This window comes from Lasiodiplodia theobromae, assembly GCF_012971845.1.
Source record: "Lasiodiplodia theobromae strain AM2As chromosome Unknown scaffold_69, whole genome shotgun sequence".
In the NCBI taxonomy this organism is placed as follows: domain Eukaryota; kingdom Fungi; phylum Ascomycota; class Dothideomycetes; order Botryosphaeriales; family Botryosphaeriaceae; genus Lasiodiplodia; species Lasiodiplodia theobromae.
Genome location: NW_023336551.1, coordinates 16,207 through 41,095, shown reverse-complemented (window position 1 = coordinate 41,095; position 24,889 = coordinate 16,207). Strand labels below are relative to the sequence as shown.

General features: G+C 58.0%; 10 protein-coding genes across 10 annotated transcripts; 3 read left to right on the top strand and 7 right to left on the bottom strand.

The window, feature by feature from the left end:
* Positions 1-497: 497 nt before the first annotated feature.
* Positions 498-2,537, bottom strand: LTHEOB_12641 (Phospholipid:diacylglycerol acyltransferase; the record flags this gene model as incomplete). Its single annotated transcript, XM_035509531.1, has 3 exons — positions 498-646; positions 696-2,136; positions 2,190-2,537. 3 exons carry the CDS (start codon positions 2,535-2,537, stop codon positions 498-500), a joined length of 1,938 nt encoding a protein of 645 aa, XP_035364396.1.
* Positions 2,538-2,716: 179 nt separating this feature from the next.
* LTHEOB_12640 (L-a virus gag protein n-acetyltransferase) lies at positions 2,717-3,335 on the top strand (the record flags this gene model as incomplete). The annotated part of the gene is made up of 2 exons (XM_035509530.1): positions 2,717-2,884; positions 2,940-3,335. 2 exons carry the CDS (start codon positions 2,717-2,719, stop codon positions 3,333-3,335), a joined length of 564 nt encoding a protein of 187 aa, XP_035364395.1.
* Positions 3,336-3,520: 185 nt separating this feature from the next.
* Positions 3,521-7,336, bottom strand: LTHEOB_12639 (Condensin complex subunit 1 protein; the record flags this gene model as incomplete). The annotated part of the gene is made up of 4 exons (XM_035509528.1): positions 3,521-3,691; positions 3,741-6,481; positions 6,538-7,049; positions 7,101-7,336. The coding sequence occupies 4 exons, from the start codon at positions 7,334-7,336 to the stop codon at positions 3,521-3,523; spliced, it is 3,660 nt and encodes a 1,219-aa protein (XP_035364394.1).
* Positions 7,337-7,594: 258 nt separating this feature from the next.
* On the top strand, positions 7,595-9,002 carry LTHEOB_12638 (Serine threonine protein kinase; the record flags this gene model as incomplete). The annotated part of the gene is made up of 2 exons (XM_035509527.1): positions 7,595-7,817; positions 7,867-9,002. 2 exons carry the CDS (start codon positions 7,595-7,597, stop codon positions 9,000-9,002), a joined length of 1,359 nt encoding a protein of 452 aa, XP_035364393.1.
* A 2,167-nt stretch (positions 9,003-11,169) lies between these two features.
* LTHEOB_12637 (Amino acid/polyamine transporter I) lies at positions 11,170-13,146 on the bottom strand (the record flags this gene model as incomplete). Its single annotated transcript, XM_035509526.1, has 7 exons — positions 11,170-11,248; positions 11,305-11,706; positions 11,765-12,079; positions 12,133-12,180; positions 12,242-12,713; positions 12,765-12,939; positions 13,000-13,146. The coding sequence occupies 7 exons, from the start codon at positions 13,144-13,146 to the stop codon at positions 11,170-11,172; spliced, it is 1,638 nt and encodes a 545-aa protein (XP_035364392.1).
* Positions 13,147-14,252: 1,106 nt separating this feature from the next.
* On the bottom strand, positions 14,253-16,831 carry LTHEOB_12636 (Vacuolar import and degradation protein; the record flags this gene model as incomplete). Its single annotated transcript, XM_035509525.1, has 3 exons — positions 14,253-15,074; positions 15,129-16,717; positions 16,813-16,831. 3 exons carry the CDS (start codon positions 16,829-16,831, stop codon positions 14,253-14,255), a joined length of 2,430 nt encoding a protein of 809 aa, XP_035364391.1.
* A 729-nt stretch (positions 16,832-17,560) lies between these two features.
* LTHEOB_12635 (Ribosomal protein s17) lies at positions 17,561-18,273 on the bottom strand (the record flags this gene model as incomplete). The annotated part of the gene is made up of 2 exons (XM_035509524.1): positions 17,561-18,094; positions 18,154-18,273. 2 exons carry the CDS (start codon positions 18,271-18,273, stop codon positions 17,561-17,563), a joined length of 654 nt encoding a protein of 217 aa, XP_035364390.1.
* A 504-nt stretch (positions 18,274-18,777) lies between these two features.
* Positions 18,778-20,565, bottom strand: LTHEOB_12634 (Trehalose phosphate synthase protein; the record flags this gene model as incomplete). Its single annotated transcript, XM_035509523.1, has 5 exons — positions 18,778-18,934; positions 18,992-19,331; positions 19,385-19,755; positions 19,821-20,193; positions 20,259-20,565. 5 exons carry the CDS (start codon positions 20,563-20,565, stop codon positions 18,778-18,780), a joined length of 1,548 nt encoding a protein of 515 aa, XP_035364389.1.
* An 838-nt stretch (positions 20,566-21,403) lies between these two features.
* LTHEOB_12633 (Transcriptional protein) lies at positions 21,404-22,557 on the top strand (the record flags this gene model as incomplete). The annotated part of the gene is made up of 2 exons (XM_035509522.1): positions 21,404-21,631; positions 21,688-22,557. 2 exons carry the CDS (start codon positions 21,404-21,406, stop codon positions 22,555-22,557), a joined length of 1,098 nt encoding a protein of 365 aa, XP_035364388.1.
* Positions 22,558-24,016: 1,459 nt separating this feature from the next.
* LTHEOB_12632 (Cytochrome b561) lies at positions 24,017-24,861 on the bottom strand (the record flags this gene model as incomplete). Its single annotated transcript, XM_035509521.1, has 3 exons — positions 24,017-24,514; positions 24,570-24,632; positions 24,688-24,861. 3 exons carry the CDS (start codon positions 24,859-24,861, stop codon positions 24,017-24,019), a joined length of 735 nt encoding a protein of 244 aa, XP_035364387.1.
* Between the last annotated feature and the right edge of the window lie 28 nt (positions 24,862-24,889).

Here is a 24,889-nt window from a genome sequence, read left to right as displayed (position 1 = left end):
TTTCCGCCTCGCGAACACGCCAAAATCGCAACCTCCATTTCCTCCACCTTCCGCGACCTCACAACTACACTTGGACAACTTAACATACTGCCTCTCGAACTCGTCAACGAAATCTGCCTGCAAGCGGATATGGCCTCAGTATTTCATTTCCGCCAGACAAATCTCTGAGCGCGACAGATAGTCGATTCACTCCACGAGTACCAGGTAATTGCCACGTCCTCTCTAAGTTGCCTCTGCGCCCTGCTCCGAACAGCAACCCAGGCATGTGTAAACGACCTGCTTGCCCACTCCAAGCGGTGTTCGTCACCCGCCGGTATCGTCGCACTTCACTGCAGTAGGCAAGAGTCAGAAAAGTACACAAAAATTCCGCATTAGACTTAAGAATGTAATAGTTTAAAATCTAGTGGTATCAAGAGTATCGACAAATCTACCGCAAGAAACGCCTCATTATACATCACGTCATCTAACAAGAGTCTAAATCTCTACATCTTTGACCGTTACTCCTCGTCGTCCCAAATCTGAACTTTGTCGGCGTAGTCCAAAATATTGGAAACGATATTGTCCTCGATGAGGTCGCCCTTTCCGCCGGCGACTTTCAGAATGAGGTCGTTGAGAGACGACCGGCCGAGAATATCAACATGGTCGCCTGCTTCGTGTTAGTCTATTCAGCGGCAAGGCATCTCGGACTCACTTACCGGTATTAGGGCCGCCACGAGGTGAAAACCTGTCGGGCTCGTGCGGCATCTCGTAAGTCGTCACCTTGACCCCGGCAGGGTTGTACCTCTTCATTTTCCACCCCTTGGTGCACATGTAGCCGGAACTGAGAATACTGACCGTGCCATCGCCCTCGCCCATGACGATGCCATGATCAGCTTCGTTTTCACTGTAAGTGGTATCGATCGTCACGTTGATTGCGGAAAGAGGGTCCTCATCTGCTTGATAAAAGTAGGCTCGCTCGGTGGGTTTGCCCACACCGTAGAAACAGTAGATCTTGAGGTTCGGGGCGAGGGGCAGGCGCGTCTCAAGGGGGTTCGCCCACTTGGAGGGGATGATCTGATTTGCCTCTACGTCCTCTCTCGAGCTCGCCAGCCCGTACGAGTAGCTGCTCAGGACCTGGGTGCTGTACCATTCCTCGCTCTGCCCGAACAGGTACGGCAAAGCCTGCGAAACGGTCAGGTTGCGCGCGGTGGCGGACGAGTTGTTGTTCCTAAACTTGATGAACGACCCGTAACTGTGCTTCTGGTCCGGAGTGTCGTCCGGAGCCCAAGTGTGGTTTCCCCACACGGCATCGCCGCCCATGGGCAGCATGCTGCTGATGCCGGGCATGGCCCTGAAGATCTCGGCACGCTCGGCGCGGCTCAGGAACTTCTCGAGGCCGTAGACTGCAAAGGCGTTGAGCTGGGCCGTGTCTTTCATCTCGCCGGACAGCACGGCGGGTATGCCCTTGGGGGTGCCGAGCATGCAGCCGCTGATGTTGATCCAAGAGTCGACGTAGGCATCGACCCAGCCGGGGCCACCGTTGCCGTAGCCCTCGGCCTCGACCCAGTGGAGAAAGTAGTAGAGAACTTGGGAACCCATGCTGTGGGAGAGCAGCACGACCTTTTTGTTGGAGATGCGGACGGCGGTCTCAATGTGCGTCTTCAGCCGGGTGAAATACTGGTCGCGAACCTCGTAGTTCCCGTACGAAAGGCGCCAGTCGTAGGCGGCCGTGAAAGCGTTAGTAGGGTCGTAGCCGATAGTGGCCAGGTTCTCGAGGATTTTGTTCCAGATCCAGTAACCGGTGATGAAAAAATCGGTGGCATCGAAGCCCTGGGCGGCACGTAGCTTGATGCCCCCGGGGGGATCCAGACCGGTGTTCTTGTCCAGCATGATGTGCTTCTTCCAGCCCGCCTTGTCCATGACCAGTGCTCGCATCATGCTCCAGCTGCCCCACAGGCGCTTGCGGAAGTACTGGCGCGAGTCCTCGACGGTGCTCCAGCTCTCCAGGCCGGTGGAGATGACGCCGGGGATCATGATGACGGGATGCGTGGCTTCAACGCCCTGGGAGCGGGCGTGCAGACCGACGGCGAAGGAGTCGTAGGCGACGGCCTCGCGCTCATGTCTCTGCGGGCAGGCGGCAACGGTCAATACGGGGCACTGCACGAGACGGCAAAGCAAAAGGGCAAATCGCTACCGACTTGGAAGCTTACTTGCAAGTCCCGGGCATCTTGCAGCAGGCCGGCTGGAAGAATGTCGGCGATCGAGTCGAGGTTGATGTCGGCGATGGCGGGCAAGTCGATCATGTCGTTGTTCTGGGCGAACCAGCCGGCGCCCACGATGCCGATGACGCCGCCGAGGCCCAAGACGAATAGGTTCCATCTCTTGCTGCCGCGAGCGCTCTGGCGGGCCTTTTGGCGGGCGGCGGAGAGCTGGTGAAGCTTTTCGGCCGACACGACGCGGTATTGCTCGCCCTGGGCCGGGTCGGGCGTCGGCTCGCGCGACGGCTCACTCGACGAACCGGACGCGTCGCCGGCGAGGCGACGACGAAGAGAGGACATGGCCGAGCAGCAGGAAGGGTGGGCTGGCGGGAGAGAAATTGTGCGTTGTTAGGGATTCGGCGCGTCGCGGAAGCTGAGTGCTGCGCCGGGGCCCGGGGAGCTAGGGCGGCGGGGCACCAGACGACGCGCCGCCCATCGCGTGCCCATCCCACATCACTCCTCCCCACCCCGCGAAGCCTATGCCCCGGTCCAAGCCTGACTCCCTTCGCTACGTCCAGTATGACGGCCTCAACGAGGAGCGGTACCTGCCGGCCATCCGCCAGCTGATCTCCAAGGACCTCTCCGAGCCGTACAGCATATACGTCTACCGCTACTTTCTCTACCAATGGGGCCATCTCTGCTACATGGTCACTCGCCCCCGCCCCGTCGCCGCACCCAGTCCCGCCGCTAACCCGCGCGCAGGCCCTGGATGACGACGAGAACCTCATCGGCGTCGTCGTCTCCAAGCTCGAGCCGCACCGCAGCGGCACCTTTCGCGGCTACATCGCCATGCTCGCCGTCCAGGAGCCCTACCGCGGCCAGGGCATCGCGAGCAAGCTGGTCAAGCTGGCCATCGACGCCATGACCGCGCGCGACGCCGACGAGATTGTGCTCGAGACCGAGACTGACAACGCCGCTTCGCTGCGCCTGTACGAGCGTCTCGGCTTCTTGCGTAGTAAACGCCTCCACAGGTACTACCTCAACGGCAACACCGCCTTCCGCCTGGTCCTGTACCTCAAAGAGGGCACTGGTCTCAAGCGCCCACAGCCCTTTGACCACGGCCATCAGCCCACCGCGGTTCAGGAAGGCTCTGGATGAAGCGCCGGAAGAGTCGAGCATCATGATAGCAACCAATCATTCATGTCATCCTCTCGCGAGGCTTAAAGCGTAAGAGCAATCGACCGCCCGTGCCAAAACTCCCCCGACTATACATGCCCAACCGTGAACCTCTACCGTAACGCCGCGTGTTGGGAATCTTCTCGAGTCCTTCCTCAGTGGTCGTTTTACCCCACAGCCTGCACAACCTTGAACCCTTCCGTGATTTGCTTTTGAATCTCTTCGTCCTTGTACTGAAGCAGCCCCAAGGTGAAGGCCACATCGTTCCACTGTCGCTGGTTCTCGCACCTGGGCAACCGCGCCGCAAGCTTGATCGAAAGCTGTTTTGCATGCTTGTCCTGTATCGTGTTAGTGCTTCTTCGGAATCATATTCGAAATTGAAACTACCTTTTCGATGAAGCCCGCGAGGAACTTGATGATGCGCCGGAAGGACTCTTCCTCGAGCGACGGGTCCGCACTGAGCACGCTGAACATGTCCACAAACTGGTTGTACACCGCATTGTCCTTTGTGGCCAGCTCGCTGAAGAACATGCGGGACATGTCCGCAATCCTCTTGTCGTCGTCCTCCAGGCACTTTGCCATTTCGCTGAGCTGGCCCTTGACCTTGACTTGCCCCGCGAGGATCAGGAAGGTCAGCGTCATGAGGCACGTCCGCTTCACAGAGGCCTCCCCGTCGTTCAGGCGACGGTACAGGAAGTCCGTGTTCTCGTCGATCAGATGGTTGAAACAGACGGCCATGTCGCCGAGAGCGACCACCAGGTTGCTACGCACCACGGGATCCTTGCTGCGTTCCAGGATGGTGAGGAGGAGACCGAGGTTCTTCTCGCAGTACTCTGAGCTGACGCACATTAGTTTGGCTAGGCAGAGAGCCGCCTGAGACTGCAGCATGCTGTCCGCGTACGTCGTGTTGTTCGCGCACACTTCAGCCACGAGCGGTCCGAAATTTGAGAGGAGCGATTGCGGTCCGTAGAGCAGTTCTCGCTCCCGGATGTGCGCGAGAGCTTCTGTGAAGTCGTCTTCGGTCGTGCCCGCGATGAGATCGAGCTCGTCCTGTTCCTCCTGCGCCGCCGACGCTCGCTTCGCGCCTTTCTTGGTTGCCGACTGGTTGGGCCCTACTGATTTCCGCTTATCGCCACCGCCGCTGGCCTTTTCCTTTTCGGCCTTTCTTCTCTTGAAGTCCTGCTCACACAGCTCCAAGTGGACAATCTGCTTGATCGCCACGTGTCCGACGATGAATAGCAACTGCGACAGGGCGAGAGCGGGGTTTTGCGGCCCGTCGCCGTTGCGAGAGCTGTGCTGCGAATCGCGGCTGGCCGGCCGCTCTTCGACCTCCATCTTGTCCGGGTCCGTCTTGTGCGAATCCGCCGTGCCGGGTCTCTTCACATGCGGGGCGAAGACTTCCTTAGTCTTCTTCCTGATGATCTGGGAGCAGAGGGTGTCCGGATGCTTCGAGAGGGCGTAGATGGCATCCAGAGCTTGCTCGGCGACGCCGAACCATTCATAACTGTCCGCAACGATGTCCATCGTGGCGGCTAGGCGGACTAGGATGGCGTGGTCGTTGGGTAACTTGGCGGACGCCGCGGACACGGTGCCTTTGCTCGCCTTTTCGGCGGCGTTGATACGACTTAGAGCCACGCAGGTGTACCGGGCGAGCCCGAGGTCTCTGCGGCCGAGCTCGCCCAACCCTATTCGTAAGCACGTCTCCATTTCTTTGACAATGATGTTGGGATCGGCGAGGGCCAGCATTCCGAGGACGATGATGGCGCCCCGGCGCTGCGTCTTGGAAGTTTCCCTCCCCTTCTTCTGGGCGCCGTAAATCTGCCAGAGCTTGGCGACCACGTACTCGCTCACATTTCCCTGCTTCATCATGGTGCTCAGGAGCTGTTCGAGCGACGTGAGCTCTGCCGGGGTGGCACCAAATGTCAGGCTGACCATGTTCCGAGCGACGTAGTTAGCGGCGGTGTTGGTGTCGAAAGAATCTGGGGCGTCGAAGAAGAGGCCCTTGTAGCAGTCGATCAGGTGCGACTGGACACCCTTGCCCTCGTCGCTATTCCCCTTGGTCCAAATGAGACGCAACATCCGCCGGATGCCACCCCTGGAAGCGCGGATCTTATACGCGTCGATGATAACGAAGAAGTCCATGGCCTCGATGACCTCGCTCTTGTTCTTGGAGGAAAGCAGCTGCATGACGAGAGCCGAGGCGACGTGGATGATTTCGATGAACCGAATCGCGTCGAGGTAGTACTTTCTGGTCAGCTGGAGCTTGTTCAGAGCCTCGGCCGTAGCAGCCTCGGCCACCGCCTTCTCGACGGCCGCCTTCTTCTCCTCCTCGGTCATGGGAGCCGGCTCGGGGGGAGCTGGTTGGTTCTCGGCGACGGTTGCGTCGTCCAGCAGGCTCTCGTCCACGGTGGCGTCGACCGTCGTCTTCTCCTGCAGCTCCGTCGGTGGCTTGAGGGCGTTGATCTCGTCCTCGACCTTCTGCAGGCGGGCGTTCCAGTCGTCGAACGAAAGCTGGCCTCCGTGGAGCACGCTAAAAGGATGGGTCGTCACCAATTTTCCCAGCAGCTTGATTGCGTTCCTCCGGACGTGGCTGCTCCTGTCCTCGAGGCTCCTCGCCGCGAGTTCCGCTGCCGCCTGTCTCCGCTGAGGATATTTCGTCTCGAGATCGCAAAGCCTCGCGTAGACCTGGATGGCACGGCACCTGCAGTACGGGTTCACGTCCAGGAAGCGCTCCTCGAGCACGTCGAAAAAAACGTTGATCTGGCCTTCGGTGTGTTCGCTGCGTTCTTCACCCTCTTGCTTGCTCAGCATTGCAATCAAATTGCCACAAACCTCTATTATCGCACATCTGAGCGTGTAAGACTCGCTGTCCAGGAGTTTCGCGAGCAGGGTCATCTGTTTGATGACTAGGCGCGGGGCGAGCTCCGAGATCTTGGTCACGAAGGTGGAAACGGACTTGGGCCCTCTGAGGTCGTTGCTGTTGAATTCTTTGTTGCTCAGCTCCCGGAGGACTTCTTCCGTCAGCTGCGGGTAATCGTATTGGTCGGCTAGAATGTGGAGGAACTCGGCCATGGGCTCGGACAGATGCTCAAAGTACGACAGGTTCTGGATGATGGAGGTCTGGGCTCCTGCGGAAGACGGTCAGAAGAAGAGTCGGCGAAACGCGAGGCGCGAGAGAACATACCGAAAGCGTGGCCGTGGTGTTTGACGGCGATGCACAGCACCTTGAACGTGTGCATGCGAATGACGGTGCTCTTGACTCTAGCTTCGCTTTCGAGGATCAGGTAAACCGGACGAGTGAAGAGGCTGACGAAGGTGTCGCGCTCGGAGGTCGTAACAAAAATCCTAGACAGCTTGAGCTTCAAGACCTTGCTCATAATCTCCATCGCCGTGTTCAGTTGGGCGGAAGAGTCCCAGCTGCCGTCCTTGCCGACGCCAGACTTGGGCTTCGTTCCCTTACGTCCTTTGGCGACGCCACTGGTCGAGGCCGGCTTCTCGGCCGCCTTGGCTTCGACGGCGGAGATTGTCCATTGCAAAAGGAAGCCGAAGAGCTCGAGCAGCTGCTTGTGGTGCTGGATCGTCTCTTGTTCGTCGGCTTCGAGGTCGGCGTGGACGGCGTCGGCTTCAGCGGAGAGGCCAGATGTCACGAGATCGAGGATTTTGCTGAGAGCGGTGGGCGGCAGGAAGGACGCGTGCCTGGACAACGATCAGAAAGCGGCGTTTTTCTGGGAGGGAGGAGTGGCGTACTTTAGCAGGCATTGCAAGGTGTCGAAGACTTCACTGCGCGTGATGGCGTCCGGACTGTCGGCCACGGCATCGACGACAGGATTGAGGGCGGCATTGACGGTGGGCGCGGTGAGCGAGTCGGGATCATTTTCGCAGTCCTGCAGGTCCGCGGGCGCTTCAGGCGTGGCGATGGCGGAGGGATCGCTGAGGTAATTCTTGAGCGCATCGTTGATGTCGAACTCTACGCGGTCGCCCATGGTGACGGAGACGCGGGCGCGGCGCGGCGCATGTGTTGCTCTGGCGGGAGTACGTCGTCGACGGTGGTGGTGTTGCGGCGGAGGCGGCGGCGGCGCGGAGGAGCAGGCGCGGAGCTGTTTACCTGCTGCCAAAACAAAACACCATCGGGCCGGCGCGCGCTAAAGCGGACCGCCGCACTCCAGGCACACGCTGTCTGCACAACATTTCTGCGCTCGACGCCAATGTCTGCTGCGATGGCAAGGGCCCGTCCGCCGCGAATGGCGACCGACGACGCGCCCGCCCACCTCGGTCCCGACGACGACGACGATGGCGCCAACTCAGACGAGAGCCGCGACCCGCTCGAGGAGAGCGGCTGCACCCACGATGGCAGCGACGAGGAAGAGGTCGTCGAGGAGTCGGTCGCCGAAGACATGGACCGATTCGAGGAGTCATTTGAGGGCATCACCAAGCGCTACCGTCTCATCAATCGCATCGGCGAAGGTCCGCGCCGTCCGGCTCCCGCCTGCAGCTCACAGCTAACTGCCGGCAGGAACCTTTTCCACCGTCTACAAGGCCGAGGACCTGCAGTACGACCTGTACCGGAACGATTGGGACGTTGAGGCAAAGGAGCACCCGGAGCGGGACTCGCGCCGCAATGGCAGACGCAAGGCCCGCTACGTCGCCATCAAAAAAATCTACGTGACCAGCAGCCCGCTACGCATCCTCAACGAGCTCGAACTCCTGCACGACCTACGCGACTCGGACTCGGTCTGCCCGCTGATCACGGCGTTCCGCCATCAGGACCAGGTGGTCGCCATCCTGCCATACTTCCAGCACCGCGACTTTAGGGATTACTATCGCGACATGAAGGTGCACGACATGCGCCTGTACTTCCGCAGCCTGTTCACCGCCCTCAAGGCCGTCCACGAGCACCGCATCCTGCACCGTGACATCAAGCCGACCAACTTTCTATACGCTCCGGAGCACGCCCGCGGCGTCCTTGTCGATTTCGGCCTTGCGGAGCGTGAGGGCACCGATTGGCATCTCTGCACCTGCCAACTACGCCCCAACGAGCGCCAGCACAAGATAGAGCATAGCGTGTACGCGAACACCATCGCATCGAATCCCAACCACGCGCCCGCGTTTCCCAAGAGTGACTCGCGCCCCAGCAGGCGCGCCAACCGTGCCGGCACCCGTGGGTTCCGCGCTCCCGAGGTTCTGCTCAAGTGCACTGCCCAGACCACTTCCATCGACATGTGGAGTGCTGGCGTCATCTTGCTGACCCTGCTCTCGCGCCGCTTCCCATTCTTCCACAGTGCCGACGACATTGACGCTCTGCTCGAGCTCACGGCCATTTTCGGCAAGGCTCGCATGCGTGAGGCCGCTCTGCTGCACGGCCAAGTGTTCGAGACCAACATCCCGAGCTACAGCGAAGCCGGCCACGGCTTCGAGAAGATCATTCTGTGGTGCACGAACCGAAACCAGAAGGACGAGAATGGGAGGCGCATCGGCCTATCGAGTGAGGAGAGGGAGGCGATAGACTTTCTGCACCGATGCCTAGAGTGCGATCCCAACAAGAGGATCACGGCCGAGGAGGCATTGCAGCACCCTTTCATCCTTCAGTTAGACGAGGTCGAGCACGACGATGCCGAGGAGGACGACGTGGACCTGGTGAGCTCTCAGTAGTGGAGAGGCTTTGTCGTTCGGATCAATTCTGTTTTGTAGGTTCTTTGGGCCATGGCTTGTCATTCGGGCCCTTTCTATTTTCGAGATTCTTTCGGGCCTTGGCACGTTGCTGTACAACACTGGGATTTTCATTTGTGGGGGTCTGATGTCCTTACGAGTCTGACGAGATGATGAGCATTATAGCGGGCGTTGTATCGGCTGGCGGAATTTGCGGAGCCGGGGTGACCCATCTGTTACGAGGGAATTGTTTTCGCGGGAACGCATCGTAATCAGAACAATCTTGTTTGGGAAGGAATGCATTCGAATCGTCTTGCCTTTTGTGGTTGAGTCGTGCATGGCGTTCAGGAGTGGTCAACTACGGCTGACCTAACGAGTACACAGTAGCTTGCTACAAGTTGATACTACCGCTTTTTGACTGGTCATGCTCTTGCTTGCCTCGATCTTTCGCACTAAACAAATAGGACTTACCGTATTTGTTAAAGTATCATCGATGGAGTAAAGTGCAACCGCCAAGTACTAAACTTCTCTAAACAATCTTTCAAGATAACCGCCTTAACGACAAAAGCTAGTATCTCTATATAAATTACTAACAGCCCAAGCCAGACTTAAACATCTCGCACTGTATGAAGTCGAAAGCATCCGGAAAACAGACCAATGCGAAATGTTCTTAGCGTTAAAAACTACTCCTCGGAAGGCTCTTAGAGGATAATCTAAACACACACCGGTGCCAAGTAAAGGAGCTTCGTAGCACTTATTACGAGGTCATACAATTATACCAGCTCGAGAACGGCAATAACGTCCGGTGGCCTGGTGAAAGTTTGATGGTCGTGGCGGACTTACCGCCGTATGGCCAAGTCAAGCACATAACATATCTAATCGAGCGGGCACGAAGTTCTCTCTACACCGCTCAAAGATGATACAACGAGTGACGTCGGTCCAGGATTCACGGTGGATCCAAAGAACTCGGCCCTTTGCAGTCACGTCCCGCACGATGTTGCACTCATTGGAGACTGCATGCAGAAATTTTCTAGCTCTTGAACCCGTATCGAGCCTGATAACCTGCAGTGTGACTGTAGGAATCAAAGGGCCGAACATTGCAGGATATGCCTTGATTCACACGTGCAACATGTGCTTGCTTGCCCCATACTTGGGTCGGCAGATCCGGATTCCACGTTTGATGCAGGCCGATCAGACTGACCGCCCGTCGTGAACCCAAGGCGCCAAGCAGGCGGTTGGGTGTCTTCGCACACCGACAAAAACGGTCAGCGGAGACGCTGGATGACGTTGGGACGCGGCACACGGCCATCCCTGCAGCAGATCAACGTGGTGGAGTGCCGTAGCCGCTGTGTGTGACGGGGCCCTTGCAGCGCTAGCCGCAGGCCCTTTAATCCCGTCGCTCCGGCGCAGGTCGTCTCGCATGGTGACGGGACCACCTCGCTTCGCTAGTCGTGGTGTTTTCCACTACCGTGCTGCAAGCTCCTCCCAGAGCTGCACTTTGCTTGCAGGGGAGACGGGACGGGGATGCTCAGATGACCAGAAGCAAAGAGTCACAGCTGACCGGGACAACGCACAATCCTTGCGGGGGCGGAGGTTTGACTGGCCGCCAGCGATCCGTCAGCGGTAGACGTTGTGGAGTCTACCGCTAACCCACATGCTCGCCGTTGATGAAGGATCAATCTCGTTAATTTCACGCGTGGCGCGTCCCGTTACCAGCGTCTGCCCATCATCGTTGGACGACGCCACAGCCCGGCCCCTGCGGTGTCTTGCGAACGAGCCTCAACGCTGCTCCAGAGGCACCATTGCGATCCGACGTGCCGGCTCGGTGAAACCTCGACCTGCTCTCGCCTCACTCACGGACGCTGGGAGATGACTGCGAAACGGCGGTGAAGCCGTGCATATCTTGCTGCCATGCCTGTGCTGCAGCTCTATCCTAGTCCTTTTTTTTCCCGTTTTCGCCGAGTAAAACACCTTGATACAGATCGTTTTCATGCCAACCCCAACAGCTCTCCCTTTTTGCCTTTGCAAACGATGGACGTGGTATATAGATTGCTCCAAAATGCTCGCTTGCTTGAACGCCTGCAATGCCAGATCCCAATGGGGTAAATGAGAAGAGAAAAAAAAAGTAAAAAGAGAAAAGGCGAAACGAGACCGGGGGGGGAGATCGTCATTACGGAAAGTTTTCTTCGTCCGGGTCATCGGTCGGAAGCATGTCGATAATGTCCTTGGTACGGGGCCCCGTGTACTTCCTGTGCCGCGAACCCGATTAGCATCAAAACAGACGGTGAGGGCGCCAATGACGTACTTTCTCGCCCCGATCCACCACCAGCTCAGACTGAAGAGCCCGACGAAGCCAGCCACACAGATGGCGTAGTTCATGTTCGTGGCCGTGACCGGCTTCGTGGTCGGGAAGAACAAGATGACGCTGATGAACACGACCCACGTGCAGGCAACGAGGTTGATCGGCTTGCTCCAGATACCCATCGTGTACGGCCCCGGAATGAACTGCACCCGCTTCTCGTACACCCGATGCGCGATGATGACGGCCACGTAGCTGAGGTCCAGCGCCGGCGCGCAAACATTGAAGATTGCGACAATCGTGAGCGTGCTGCCGATGCCAATGAGGTCGAGGCAGGTGCAGAAGACCACGACGAGCCACACGGCGTTGACCGGGGTGCCGGTGTACTTGTTGATGGTGCTCCAGAAGCTGTTGCGCGTCAGCAAAACGTCCGCCCACAGGCATAGCCACCACTCGATTCACGCACCTCGAAAACGGCAGAGCATCGTCCCGAGCAAATGCATAACACATGCGCGCATTTGCCAGCATGGCGGAGCATCCGGTGAAGAATTGGACCAGGATGACAAAAAACCACATGACCGTCCCCCCTGCCCTTCCACCGGCGTTGAGAAATATCTGCGCCACTGGAAGGCCGGTTGGCGAGTTGACGATGCCGTCGTAGTCGGTCAGGCAGAAGCAGAACGTGACAGTGAGCATCCAACCAGTGAGTCCCGAGACGAGAATTGCCGATCGGATGGCAACCGGTCCTCGGATGGCGGCGTCGTGCGTCTCCTCGGACATGCTGCATTTCCAAGTCAGCTGGGCTGTATATTGTACCAGGAACGCGATCCTCACTGTGTCGTCCCGTCGTAATCGGTCATCGTCCAGGCCACGGAAAGGAATCTGTTCAAACGGTCAGCTCAATGGCGTCCCCAGCGTCGCTAGACACGGCGAAAATACACACCCTAGCAGAAATGAGAAGCCTTTGCTCCCCCAGCCGGAGCCGTCCGTGACTTCGGTAAAAACCCATTCGGCGCTGCGCTTGTTGGGCGTGAGGACGAGCAGAGCGACGCAGATGCTGATAGAGGCCAGAATGTTGATCGGGGCAAACCACAGGATGATCTTGTGCAAGGCTCGGGTGGTGAGCGAGCAGATGATGCCGAAGAGGCAGAGGATCAGTATCGCGAGCAGGACCGTCTGCAGGGCCGAGGGCGTAAACGACGAGGAGCCGTCTTCGGCAGTGGCGTTCATGACGGCGGCGGCGAAGATCATCTGCGAGATTGTGTAGGCGAGACTGGCGACACCGGCGGCCTGGCCGAGGAAGTTGCACCAGCCGATGACCCAGGCCCATATGGCCACATGCTCGGGGGGCACGACGTGCTTGGTGACGAAATACATGCCTCCAGCAGTCGGGTAGGCCGATACCAGCTCGGCCACTGCGTAAGGTCAGTCGAGGGGCGTGCAGGACGGGGCGTGGGCAGCGGTACCGGAACTCGCTATGCACATGGCCATGACGCTGCCAATGAACCAGGCCCATACGGCCGTGGCAGGACCGCCGGCGGCGATGGGGCTGCCAAAGGTTGCCGGGACGGAGCCCAGGACACCGAGAATGGAGATGGCATAGGAAACGGTTGACCACTTGTTGAACTCGCGTCTCAATTCCTGAAGAGGCGAGCGTCAGTAACAGGTCGAGGGGCGGCGGGACTGCCCAGCGTCCGGTACCTGGTTGTAGCCGATGCGGGCAAGCAGCCGCTCGTCGTCATTCTGGATGGATGCCATCACTCGGCGCGCGTCAGAGTCCGGAGCTTTCCCCGGCGGCGGCGGGTGCGGGGATGGTCCAATGCCGCTTCCGGACGCTGCAGGGTCCATTGTGAGCGGGGAGCAGGAGAATTGGCGGGCGGAGAGCGAGGATGAGGGAAGGGGAAGGGCGGTATTAGAGGAGGGAGAGGGGACGACGGAAAAGATAACCCACCGTCAGTCGTCAGCGTCAAAAGTTAATAATAGGAAGAACTGGAGTGAGGTGCGTCGGTCTGCTAGCGGGCGACACGTGCGTGCTTGGAGCATGTGGGGGCCCGAGAGGATGGGAGCAGCAAGAGGGCGTGTCGCGATGATTTGAGGACGCGGGCCTGGGCGGTGGGCGGCAGGCCTGGCTCATTTGCGCATCCGCATCGAAGCTGCAGCGAAGCAGAGCTAGCGTGCGGACGGGGCCAGTGAAACGGCCAGGGATCTCCTGCAGATCAAGCGCATGGCGGTGTGTGGTCACCACGACTCATCAGCGTCGGCACTGCGCGTGGCAAGAGCCGCAAATTTGTCGTCGTCGTATACAGGCAGAGAGGTGAGGCCCGATCCCGCCTCCCCGCTTCACCGCAGCAAGGCTTCGCGGCCGACGAGCGCCTCACCGCACGTCGAGCCTGCGGCCGTATGCTCTCGGAGAGGTGACGTCCTCGTCTGCCCTACGGGACCCCGTGCTGCGAGGACGCTGCAGCGTAGATCAGCAACGACCACATCCCACTACCACCTCGCCTCGCGTCGTGCATGGTCTGCGCGCCCGCCGCCGCCCGCTCTCGCCCTCTAGGTCCCGCCTACCGAGCCTCACCCGCTGACTAGACGCGCTTAGCGGCTGCTGCCTACTGCTTAGGAGAGCGTGCAGAAACGGATCCATCATATGTATGTGCATGCGTGCTTAGGGCTGACGCCAATCTGTGCGTCCGCCTTACCGCAAGCAATTGAAACGCCATGTCGCTTGTCTGAGACGCCACAGCAGACCACGTGGAAAGATATGTTGAAATTCACGCCGGAGTTCATGTCGAATGGAATCAATTGATCGACGCTGCTGGCAGACGGCCCACTGCCGCGTGCTGGATATATCATCAAACGCCACATTCCCTCCTCCATCACGAGAACCTGCCGCTGGGGAATACAATCTAGGAGAAGAAACGCAAATCTGAAATAGGGAGGCCGCGCGCTCGACCTACCTAATACGGGCTGTTCACGATGTCGTTGCGCGAGAGATAGCTCCCCCTACCGCCCTTTCGCGGCGTGCCGATGCGCGACGGCATGGCGATGCTTTCGCGCGTCGGCCGCCGAAGCTCGCGCCGGCGCACCATGTTGACCTCGTTGGGAAGCGTCACGATCAAGTTCTTGTCCGATCCGTATCGGAAGTTGTCGGCCTTGACCTCGTCCGAGTAGCGCTTGATGCTGTACGGGTCCTTGCGGTTCGCCAGCACCTTCTTCATGCTCCACGACACGACGAACGGTCCCGTGGCCGAGACGATGGTCGTCTCGGTGCTGTCAACACCCGTGTTGAACCGGGCCGGCGTGAACGAGATGGGTGCCTTTGTCTCGTGCTGGAACTGCGCCACGTGGCTGGGCGTCAGCGCCAGCCGGCGCGGCTGTGGCTTCGTGTCCTTGGGGAACGCCTTTTCGAACCCAAGCTTTCCCTCGTTCTTGCCCTCCTTCTGGAGAGCGTCGATCAGGAGGAGATAGGTGCGTGTCGTCGCGAGGATCCAACGACCGTCTGCGGAAACATCGACGCCGATGATGGGATCGCCAATGGCCGGCAGAGCCGTCTTCGCGTTGATACCGAGACGGTCGAACATCCGGATGTCGCCCTTGTTGGATGCCACGGCGATGTAGCCCTTCTCGGTGGTGGCCGCGGCCGAGAAGTCGTTCTTGACCGTGTATTGCTTGAGATTCGAGTCGACCAACTTGTTGCCCGACAGACGGGGATCTATGCGGTACAGCGCGTTGTGCGACAGGCCCAGGAGGGTTTGCTCGCCGGTCATCTGAGAGTATTTCTGTTGCGCCAGTCAGCTTTTGGTAAATCAACTCTGGTGGAAGACGTCGCTCACCTTTTCCGGCGCGAAAATGCTGACGGGAATGTCGTCGTGCACCTTCCACTCATCCACGACCGCACCCCGCTCGAGATCCAGGCGGTAGAGCGAGTTGGGATTGTCGGGATTCTGCAGGATCATGTCCCGGTCCTCCATGTGGAGCATGACCTTCTTGGGACTGAAGAGCTTGCCCTTCGGGGTCTCGACTTTTGAGATGCTGGTGTCAAACTCCAGCTGATTGTCTTCCGTGTGCTTGAAAACGCCAATCTTGGAGCCGCGCACGACGAACGTCCTGTCGTGCTTGTAGCCGACTGCGAGCTGGGAGTTGATGTTGCCGTCGCTGTCTTTCGTGACGACGTCGTCCTGCTCTTCGTCCGAGTCGTAGTGCTCGCTGCGCCTCGCGCTGTCTTCGTCATCATCATCCGACTGTTGCGCCTCCTCTTCGTCTTCTTCTTCTTCGGCCTTTTCGTCGTAGTCCTCCATCGTCAAGTCTTGGAAGGCATCCGTGACGTAATCGCGCTCTTCATCCTTGGCCTTGTGCCATTTGGTCTCGTTGAGGTGCTCCCACAGGGCCTGCATGAGGCCGCCCTGGAACCTCTCCTCCGTCTCGTTGTCCCTGAAGCGAAGGAGCCAGGAGTAGGCGGACCCGTCCTCGGTGTAGTGGTTGAAGATGAATGAGAGGTATTCGAAATTGAAGACTGGGTTGATGTCCGGCACGATGGCCTGGCCGAGCCATTCCTTTCCTTCGCCGCTGATCTGCAGCCAGTACTTCCAGTTGCCGATCTCGGAAACGGTGACCTTGACGCTGGGGTCCTGGAGGATGAAGGCGCCGGATTCGAAGTCGAACAGGTGCAGTTCGGCAGTCTCGTTCGCGAGCACCTCGCGACTCTCGGGCTGCGCGCGGGCCGCGGGGGCGGCGGTGGCCTTTGCGGCCTTGGACGGGGTGGCGGGCTGGGGCGCAGGCTTGGAAACCATCGTGTCGATGGTGGTCGGCGGGTCGAGGCTGAAGCTGGACCTTGCGATGTCGGGCGACGCGAGGGGGGAGCGTATCCTGGGGCTGGACACCGGGCTCGCGTCGGGAATGGCTTCTTCCTCGAAGGAAAACTGCTGGAGGTCCTGCTCGGTGGCTTGTTGGTGGCTCCTCCGGTACTTGCGCTCGTACTGGCACTGAACGGCGACGACTTCGAACGTCGCGATGGTCGGGGCTTGGACGGAGCTGTCGCAGACAAACTCCCAGAGGTCTCCCTCGTCGCCGCTGAGGTCCTTCCAGGCGAATACCTTCTCGCCCGTCTGCCTCACGTCGGTTCGGAAGCGCAGGGCCTCGTCGAGCAGGAAAGTGCGCTCGTCCTTCTCCGCGCCCAGGCCCTCCGCGGCGCCGTCTTCTTCCTCGTCCTCGCCGAGCAGCTCGCGCTCGCCCTCTTCGTATGCGCGCTGGATGACGAGCTGGTACTGGAAGTCTTGGCCGGTGCGGCGGATCGAGGCGGCGGCGTCCTTGAAGATGAGCTCGGAGTAGCCTTTGACGGAAAGCGGGCGCACGAGATAGAGCTGGCCCTGGGGGACCTCGACGATGGACTCTTTGGAGCTGTCGCCGAAGAGGTACTTGCTGACTGTGGCCCAAGAGGGTTAGCAGGCGATCGCATCGCAAACTCTCGGTTGCCCAGGTGAAGGAGGGGTGCGGTGGGGCAGGTGCAGGCGTGCATACCATTCCGTAGCATGAACATGTCGGCGGCGGCTGCGCAGCGTGCGCGGCGAGGATGCGAAAGTGCTTTGTGCTGAAGACGAAGGCACGGGTCAAGGCACCGTTTGGCGCGCAGGCTACAGCGTGCGCAGAAAGTGGTGTCCTGCCTGCTGGCCCAAAGACATCATTCCCTTCTTCGCTTAAGTAACGTTACTCGGGAAACCTGACCACGGCACGATTTTATTGTGAAACCAATGGACAAAGCCAATCACACCAGTTTGCTATTGATTCATGCAAGAATCAGTCATGATATGGGCAAACGCCCAAACGTATCTCCTTCACGCTCACTTTGCTCCACGGCTAGCTCCCGTGGTTTGCGTAGCGTTCTGATCTACCACTTTAGCTGATGTCTTGTCCGCTGCTTATTTCAAATGGGTTGCTTGTAATTGCCCTGATGTACACCGATCTAGTACAAACACTGTCTTGAACCGGGACGTTAATGTATTCGTTTTTATCTTCTTAATCGGTATCTACTGTAATAAACAAGCTAAGGTTTCGTTTCAAACTCTGTAGTGTCTTGAAAAGTGTAGATTTGGTGAGAGAGTCGTTTGGGGTGGCTGTTGGTCACATTTTATGATATGAATTGCTTCCCGTCTGTCCACGGCGTGATCCGCCGCCCCACCATCTCATAGTTCCATGTAAACCTTTGTCTCCATCCATCCGGTTCGTAGTAGTACACTGTTCGAGCCATATTTTCCGCTCTTGGTCCCCTCTAGATGGCCTTGCCGCCTCTCGCTACGTCCTCGGCCACGGATCCGGCCGCCTTTTGAACTTGCTCCAATTGCTTCTCGTTCTCGAGACCCTTTTCCGTGTACTTCGCGGCGGCGGCCACGTTCTGCCCTGCCCGAACGTTGATCGGAGGCATCTGCGTCTGCTCTTCACCTCTCTCGGCGGGGCGAGGCCCTCCGGTCTCCATTATGGCCGCCACAAGGCTCTCCGGAAGCTCCTGCAACCGCGTCTCATCCCGAGCAATCTCCCGAATGCGCTGTTTTGACACACTCCTGCCCGATGCCGCCTTTCTGAGGTCCTTCTCTAGCTGCGCCCGGAGGAGCTGCTGCTGCCGCTCTTGCTCGGTCGGTATGGGTGGTCGTTCGGAAATCGCGGGCCCGAACGGAGCCACAATGCTCGTGACGACATGGTGCACCTGTTTTGATGTCCTCCACCCGTTCCGCAGAGTGACAACATCTCCTTCCCTGGCGGATTCGGTAGGATCCGAAACGAGGACGTGGTAAGGCGCAGGAAAGTCCTTTAGTGAGCTGTCAGCACCAGGAACTGAAGTGGCAAAGGAACGTAGAGGTGCCCCACCTTGCGGATGTGCTTGTCCCATTTCTGACCCGGTATGCGCACCTTCACCGTCCTCATCATCTTGCCGGCCGACACGACAACGCCGGTGAATTGGCGATATGCGTTCCCGGGCGTCGGCATCGTACAAGCAGGAGCGCGACGAGAAGGGTGGTGACGGCGTCGAAAGGGCGGAGCGCGGGCGCAATCGATTTCGATTTCGCTTCGACGATGGCGCGATTGCGGCGTTCGCGGAGAAGGCGGCGGTTGGAGTGACAAGCTTCAGATGCACTTTTCGACATCAGAACGGCGCGCCGGGAGCGTGAATGTGGCCCGTGCTTTCCGCTGGCACCCTGGCACCTCCGAATCGCCCTGTCAATTGAAACGATGCACAGGAATCACCAATCCTGTAATTGTCCATACGATTTCGTGCAGCGTTCAAAGAAAAGAAAGGTCGCTTGCACGGTCTAATTACTGTATACCACAATTTGACGCCAGCGCCTGCAACGGGCAGCTATATCATGAGAGGGGATGTCCTCCTAAACCCTATCCTGTGCTGTGCAAGCTTCATGCAATCGTGCCACATTTTCTATCCGTACGCCCTTATGCATGCTCAACCGGTCCCGCATCCATATCCGTCAGCAATTATCAAGATTCGGCTTGGACAGGCTCCGTCTTTGCCGCGCCGTCCTCGCCGTTTTCGGGAGCATTGTCAAGCAGAGACCCTCGGCGCACGTTCAACTTCTTCTCAGCCTGCTCGGAGATCCTGGTGAGTTCGCTGACGAACGATTGGCCCCACCAAGCGCTGCGTACTTTTGTCAGTCATTCCGCTCGGACCGAATCGACAGTTCGCGCGACTTACCTGGTGTACTTGTTGACATATTTGGCCAGCTTCTGGTAGTTCAGGGCGCGCTGTTCCGCGCCCATGGTCACCGCGTCGTGAATGGCGTCTGCGAGTTCCTCGGTGTTCCACGGATTGACGATGATGCTGCCGTTCAAACTCTGGGCGGCGCCGGCGAATTCGGAGAGTATCATGACGCCGTGGCGCTTCTGTTGGGTGGCAATGTACTCGTACGATACCAGGTTCATACCGTCGCGAGTCGACGAGACCAGGCACACGTCGGACACGGCGTACAGCGCGATGAGCTCGTCGAACGACACCGACTTGTGCATGAAGTGGATGGGCATGAACTCGATGGTGCCTGCGTCATCAGCGAATGGACTCGATCGATTCGAGGACAGGAGGTCTACTCACCGAATTTGCCATTGATCCGTCCGACCAGCTCGTTGACGACCGCCCGCAGATTCTGATATTCCTCGACGTCCTGGCGGCTGGGCACGGCGACCTGGACCAACACCACCTTGCCGATCCACTCGGGATGCTCCGTCAAGAACACTTCGAGCGCGTGCAGCTTCTGGGGAACACCCTTGATGTAGTCGAGACGGTCTACGCCCACGATCAACTTGACTCCCTGAAACTTGCGCTCCAGAGTGGCAATGCGTTCCTGGACCTTGGGTTTCTTGAGGCCCTCTTCAAACTTTTCCGGGTCGATGCCGATCGGGAATGCACCGACTGTGACGACCTTGCCCTGGAACTCGACGCCATTGGGAGTCGTGGCCAAGCCGCTGGGAAAGTCAAACAATTAGCACGGCGGTTCACATCCAATCACTCTCAGGCTGAGCGGGCTTACAGTATCCTTGAGCAACTGCTGAGGAAATGGCGGGCGTAATCGTAAGTGTGGAAGCCGATCAGATCACAGTGCAAGACGCCGAGCAGGATCTCGTTACGGACGGGCAGTATGCGGTAAATTTCGCTGCTGGGGAACGGAGTGTGCAGAAAAAAGCCGAGTTTGACATTCTTTTTTGTCTTACCAATCTCCTCGCGGAGCATGGCAGGCAAGAGCATGAGGTGGTAGTCGTGGACCCACACGAGGTCGTTGTCCTGGACGTCCGCGGCGATTGCCTTGGCGAACAGGCGATTGGCTTCGGTGTACGCATTCCAAGCCGATTCGTCGAATGTGATCTCACCGGGATGGTAGTGGAAGAGGGGCCAGAGGATGGAATCTGATCGGCGGGGGGTCAGCGGCTGGGATGTGGTGATGGTCAGCGCAGGGGCGAAGAGGACCCACTCGAGAAGCCATTGTAATGCCTGTCGGCCAGATCGTCGTCTAGCATGACCGGGATAGCATTGTACTCCTCCTTCAACCGCTTCTTGAGTGTGGGGGTTTCGTTCTCGGGCACCTCGAGACCCGGCCATCCGTACCATTGGAAGGTGGTGGACTTGGACAGGCCGCTCAGGCCACTGACCAGGCCGCCCGACGACATGGAGAAGTCATATTTGCCCTCGTCGGAGCGCTTGATGGTGATGGGCAGGCGGTTGGAGACGAGCAGCAGACGGCCGTTGTCCGACCTGGGCTCTTCGCTGGCCGACGGCATGACGGTGGTGCGGGATGCGCGCAAATGGAGGGAGGCGGGGTCGCTCGAGAATTCGGCGCTGGAGGGCGGACGGCGGGGGGTTTTTGCAGCAGTCGGGGCGAAGACGTTGTTGGGCGGGGGGTGGGAAACAGGCGAGTGTCGTCAGAGTGATATTTGGCTGGGCGCGGGTCTGGAGCTTGGGGCGAAGACCAAGCGTCACGGTCTTTCTCGATTTTCTCGCAACTTCCACGAGCGTCGACGGTCTGGGGTAGCTTGGGCTCTGGATTCCGGAGTGGGAGGCGGGATGATGCTAATAAGGGCCGCAGCAAGCAAGCCAGGGCAAGGGCACACGAGTCCGGCGCGCGCGCTGACTTCCTAGGGAACCTGAAGAGGCAACAACGCGGTGTGATGCCGGTTGACGTCTGCGCGGCGCACAAGCCCGAGGCCCGCGCCCACTTTTATTTTCAGCAACAACAGGCAAGACCCCTCGTGGCCGCGACCACTGGGCGACGCCGACGGAGGTTGCACCTGGCGCGCGGGCGATGACGCAGCCCGGGCGACGAGCCATTGTTTGCGCAGCGGCCAAGGCTGCTTCTGCGACAGGTAGCGAGTGCGGGTCCACGACGGCAGTGCCTGACGGTACCAAGCAATCGGCGATGGCGGCGGATGCGCAACTTAGCAAATGCCATCTTCCTTCTGCACCTCCACCAAGCACCCGCGCGCGCCGTGCCTTGGACCTGCGCGTCGCCTGCACGTTGCGCTAACCCGCATCGGGCTCCGTGGGCGATCTTACCTCGAGACCCCGTCCGTCTCCGCACTACATCTGCCTCACGCGTCGCAGCTTCCGCGGTTCCCCCCCATGTCAGACAGCGATGCTGAGCCGGTACCGGCCATCGCGCCCGATGCCGAGATCGAACACGCCCTGCGCAGCGCGGTGCGCGATCTCTGGCTTTCTGGCGACCATCAAAACCTGACTCTCAGACGCGTGCGCAAGTCCGTCGAAGACCGCTTAAGCCTACCCGACTGCTTCCTCAAGAACGATCCGGCTTGGAAAGGCCGCAGCGAGAATATCATCACCGATCAAGTCGTACGTGAATTATCCTCCTCATTCCGCGCCACTCACGCCCTGACCCGGCCGCGCAGAGCGTGCAGGAACGCGAAGAGCCTGCGGAGCCTGAGGCGCCACGTGCGAAAGCCCCCAAGCCCGCCGCCGCCGCCGCCCCTCAGAAACGCAAGCCTTCGACCAAGAAGGCCAATTCCACTAGCAAGCCCAAGGCGCGGAAGCGTCAAAAGACGGCCAATTCGTCCGACGAGGAGGAAGCTCTTCACAGCGACGCGACAAAGTCCCCGGAGCCCGCGCCCAAGAGGCTCTCCAAGAAGCCTCGCATCGTTGAAGATGATTCGGACGACCAAGGTGACACCTCTCCGGCGCCGCGCCCGTCTTCCAGCCATGAAGGAAGCTCGCAGCCCACGTCAGCCCACGTTGGCAACGGCAAGTCGATAAGCTCGACCAAGGAGGCCAAAGCTTCCGACTCTGACAGTGACATGTCTGTTTTGATAGATGAGCCGCCCAAAAAGAAGCAGCAAAAAAGAGGGACTTCTGCCAAAGGCTCCAAGCCTACCACCAGCAAGAGTAAAACCAAGGATGCCAAAGAAATTGACCCGCATGAAGCCGAAATCAAGCGGCTAAAGGACTGGCTACTCAAGTGTGGCGTCCGCAAGGTTTGGGGGAAAGAACTGAAGCCTTTCGAGACGCCCAAGGCCAAGATCAACCACTTGAAGGAGATGCTGAAAGATGTCGGCATGGAGGGGCGCTACTCAGTCGAAAAGGCCCGCCAGATCAAAGAGCGTAGAGAGTTGGCTGCCGATCTCGAGGCCGTCCAGGAAGGTGCGAAGCGCTGGGGCCACTCGGAGTCAGATGAAGACAACGGCGACCGACCCAGAAGGAGACTCGCCAAGGGGCTCAAAGACTTGGAGGGTCTCATCGAGAGCAATGGCGAAGAATCCGACTGAGCCACCGGCATGATTCGTTGCCTCCGCCTGCAGCAAGTTTCGAGAAGAGGTTCTCTTGCAGTGGTTGGCACGATGATATCAAGGAATACCACGAATTCTGGACGTCAGCCGAAGGCTAGCTGATATTTCTAGTATCATGGGTGTTGAAACCATAATGGATTGCCCTCTGGGGGGCGTGCAACTAGCAGAAATTATGTACACTCAAGAGGTGGGACTAAGCCCAAATAGGCCTTGTATTCTGGGTAATTATGATGTACGGCTCTTCGTACTCCAACGTTGAGTAGTTGAAGCAGTTGTCGGGCGTGAATGTAGAGTTGAGTTCAAGTCCGAACGATAGCCACGATCGTATTCGAGTTGCGTGGGTAATGTGTCGTTCATCGTAAAGAGCAATTGTCAGAAACAATCCATATCGTGTGAAAAACACCAGCATGTAGGACAGGATATTATTTACCTTGATACATATCTACTGAATACAAACATGCTCGGATTCTATTTCTGATGGTTTATGACGCTTCGAAGAGTATAGATTGGTGCAACCAGTTGTAGGGCTGGGTGACACGCGGTCGCAACTCCCAAGCTCTTTCTCTTTGAAACAGTGAGGCCCTGAAGCTTTGCGTATCTCTTTACGATGCTACCGTTTCTCTTGTACTAAGGCAACATCGACAATATATACCATAGAAACAATTCAACTCGTCACCCTAACAGACTCCGATGAGATGGGGGGGGAAATCCATTATAAAACCCTACTGAATTATTTATCGTAAATTTAACTTCTACGCTTTACGATACGTAAGCTACTATCATTAAATTTTACAGCGCTTTAAAAATGTAACTGTTCGTATTAAATTATCCTCTACTGTTACTTTAATTACTCGAAAGCTCTTAAGGGATATAGAACCCCTACATAATTAGCTAGTGTGAATTTATTTCTTGCGTGTGCTGATATATTTAACCTGATACTTTCTACTTAGACATAGTTATTCAGGCCCTACCATTCTCCGCGCTAGTAATCAGCGGTAAGAAGGTGTTGGAATTACGCCTTGTTTTAAGGCCTCTATCTTTACGTCAGCCTTCGGCTACGATATCAATATACAGAGAGCGAATCCATAGAAGAGTAGGTGAAATATAAATAAAATCGTAATGTCCACGCTGAAACTACTGAGCAGAGCCGTCCAGGGAAATTTTCTCGTGCTTGACAAAAGCCACATGTAAATCATAGCACCAAGAAAGAAAAGTCGTGACCATTCTACAACTTTGCGTTCCGGAGGCATTTCACACAACCAAAAATGACGTGATATCCAGTGAATAAGCGCAGAAATATTTTTGATTCTATGACTCCATCATTTTAACCTCCTCGCATGAGATTGAAGTCTGCGGAAGTCATGGTAGCTGATCTGGTCCATGGAACATAAAACTATCCGACAACTTTTATCGGACAGTCTGGGAAGCATAAATGCCTCTACACGCCGAGTTTCTGTCTCTTGATCCTCGGAATAATGCCGGCAAGAGTGATGAGAGATGCAACGATGACAGCCCAGAGTTGGATGTGCAAGACGTTGACGTTGAAGGTGGTCCGGGTCGCAGCTGCAATGGTCACGAGTGCGAGCACGAATGTCACATAGCCGAAGAATCGGTGGTACTTGTAGATCTTCTTCGCCCTGTCGACGCCCCGGTAGACTCCAGGTGTGAAGAACTGAGTGAAGCCGACGATGACCTGCAGCACCAGGAAGACGTAGGTGATGATACCGAGGATGGCATGTGGAGACTCCAGATGATCCAGGCCACCGCGCTCCTTGTTCACCTCAATGACGACGAGACCAGAGAGCAATGCGAGAACGCCAACGTGGTTCAGGACGGAATGGACGTAGGTGCCTTGGCGCTTCTGGTCAGGCGTGTGTGTGGGTTGCAAGATGAGGGCGGCTTGGGTGATGAGCAACACCCCAGCAGAGTTGAGCAGCTAAGCAGTCATCAGCGCGTGGCCAGAAACGAAACGACGAGGGGGGACCAATTACCGGATGAGCAGAGAAGAGTATCAAGTCGTGGGACAGAATGCCGGCCCATACAATGGCAGTGAGCTGGAAGTGTCAGCAAGGTTGGCACAGGACGACGGCACCGGTTTGGGGAGCTCACGATCCAGATGCCGGCTTGCGCGATGATGCCGGTGCCGAGGATCAGATTCCAGGCCAGCGATTTGCCCTCCTTTTGCGAGGCATCGCCAGGACGGCCGAGCAGCGGTTCCTGCTCACCGTGGCCGTTGTTGGCGGAGCTGAGATGCTGCTCGGGGATTCCGGTGGCGGAGGCCATTGTTCGAGACGGGAAGCTTGGGAAGCTG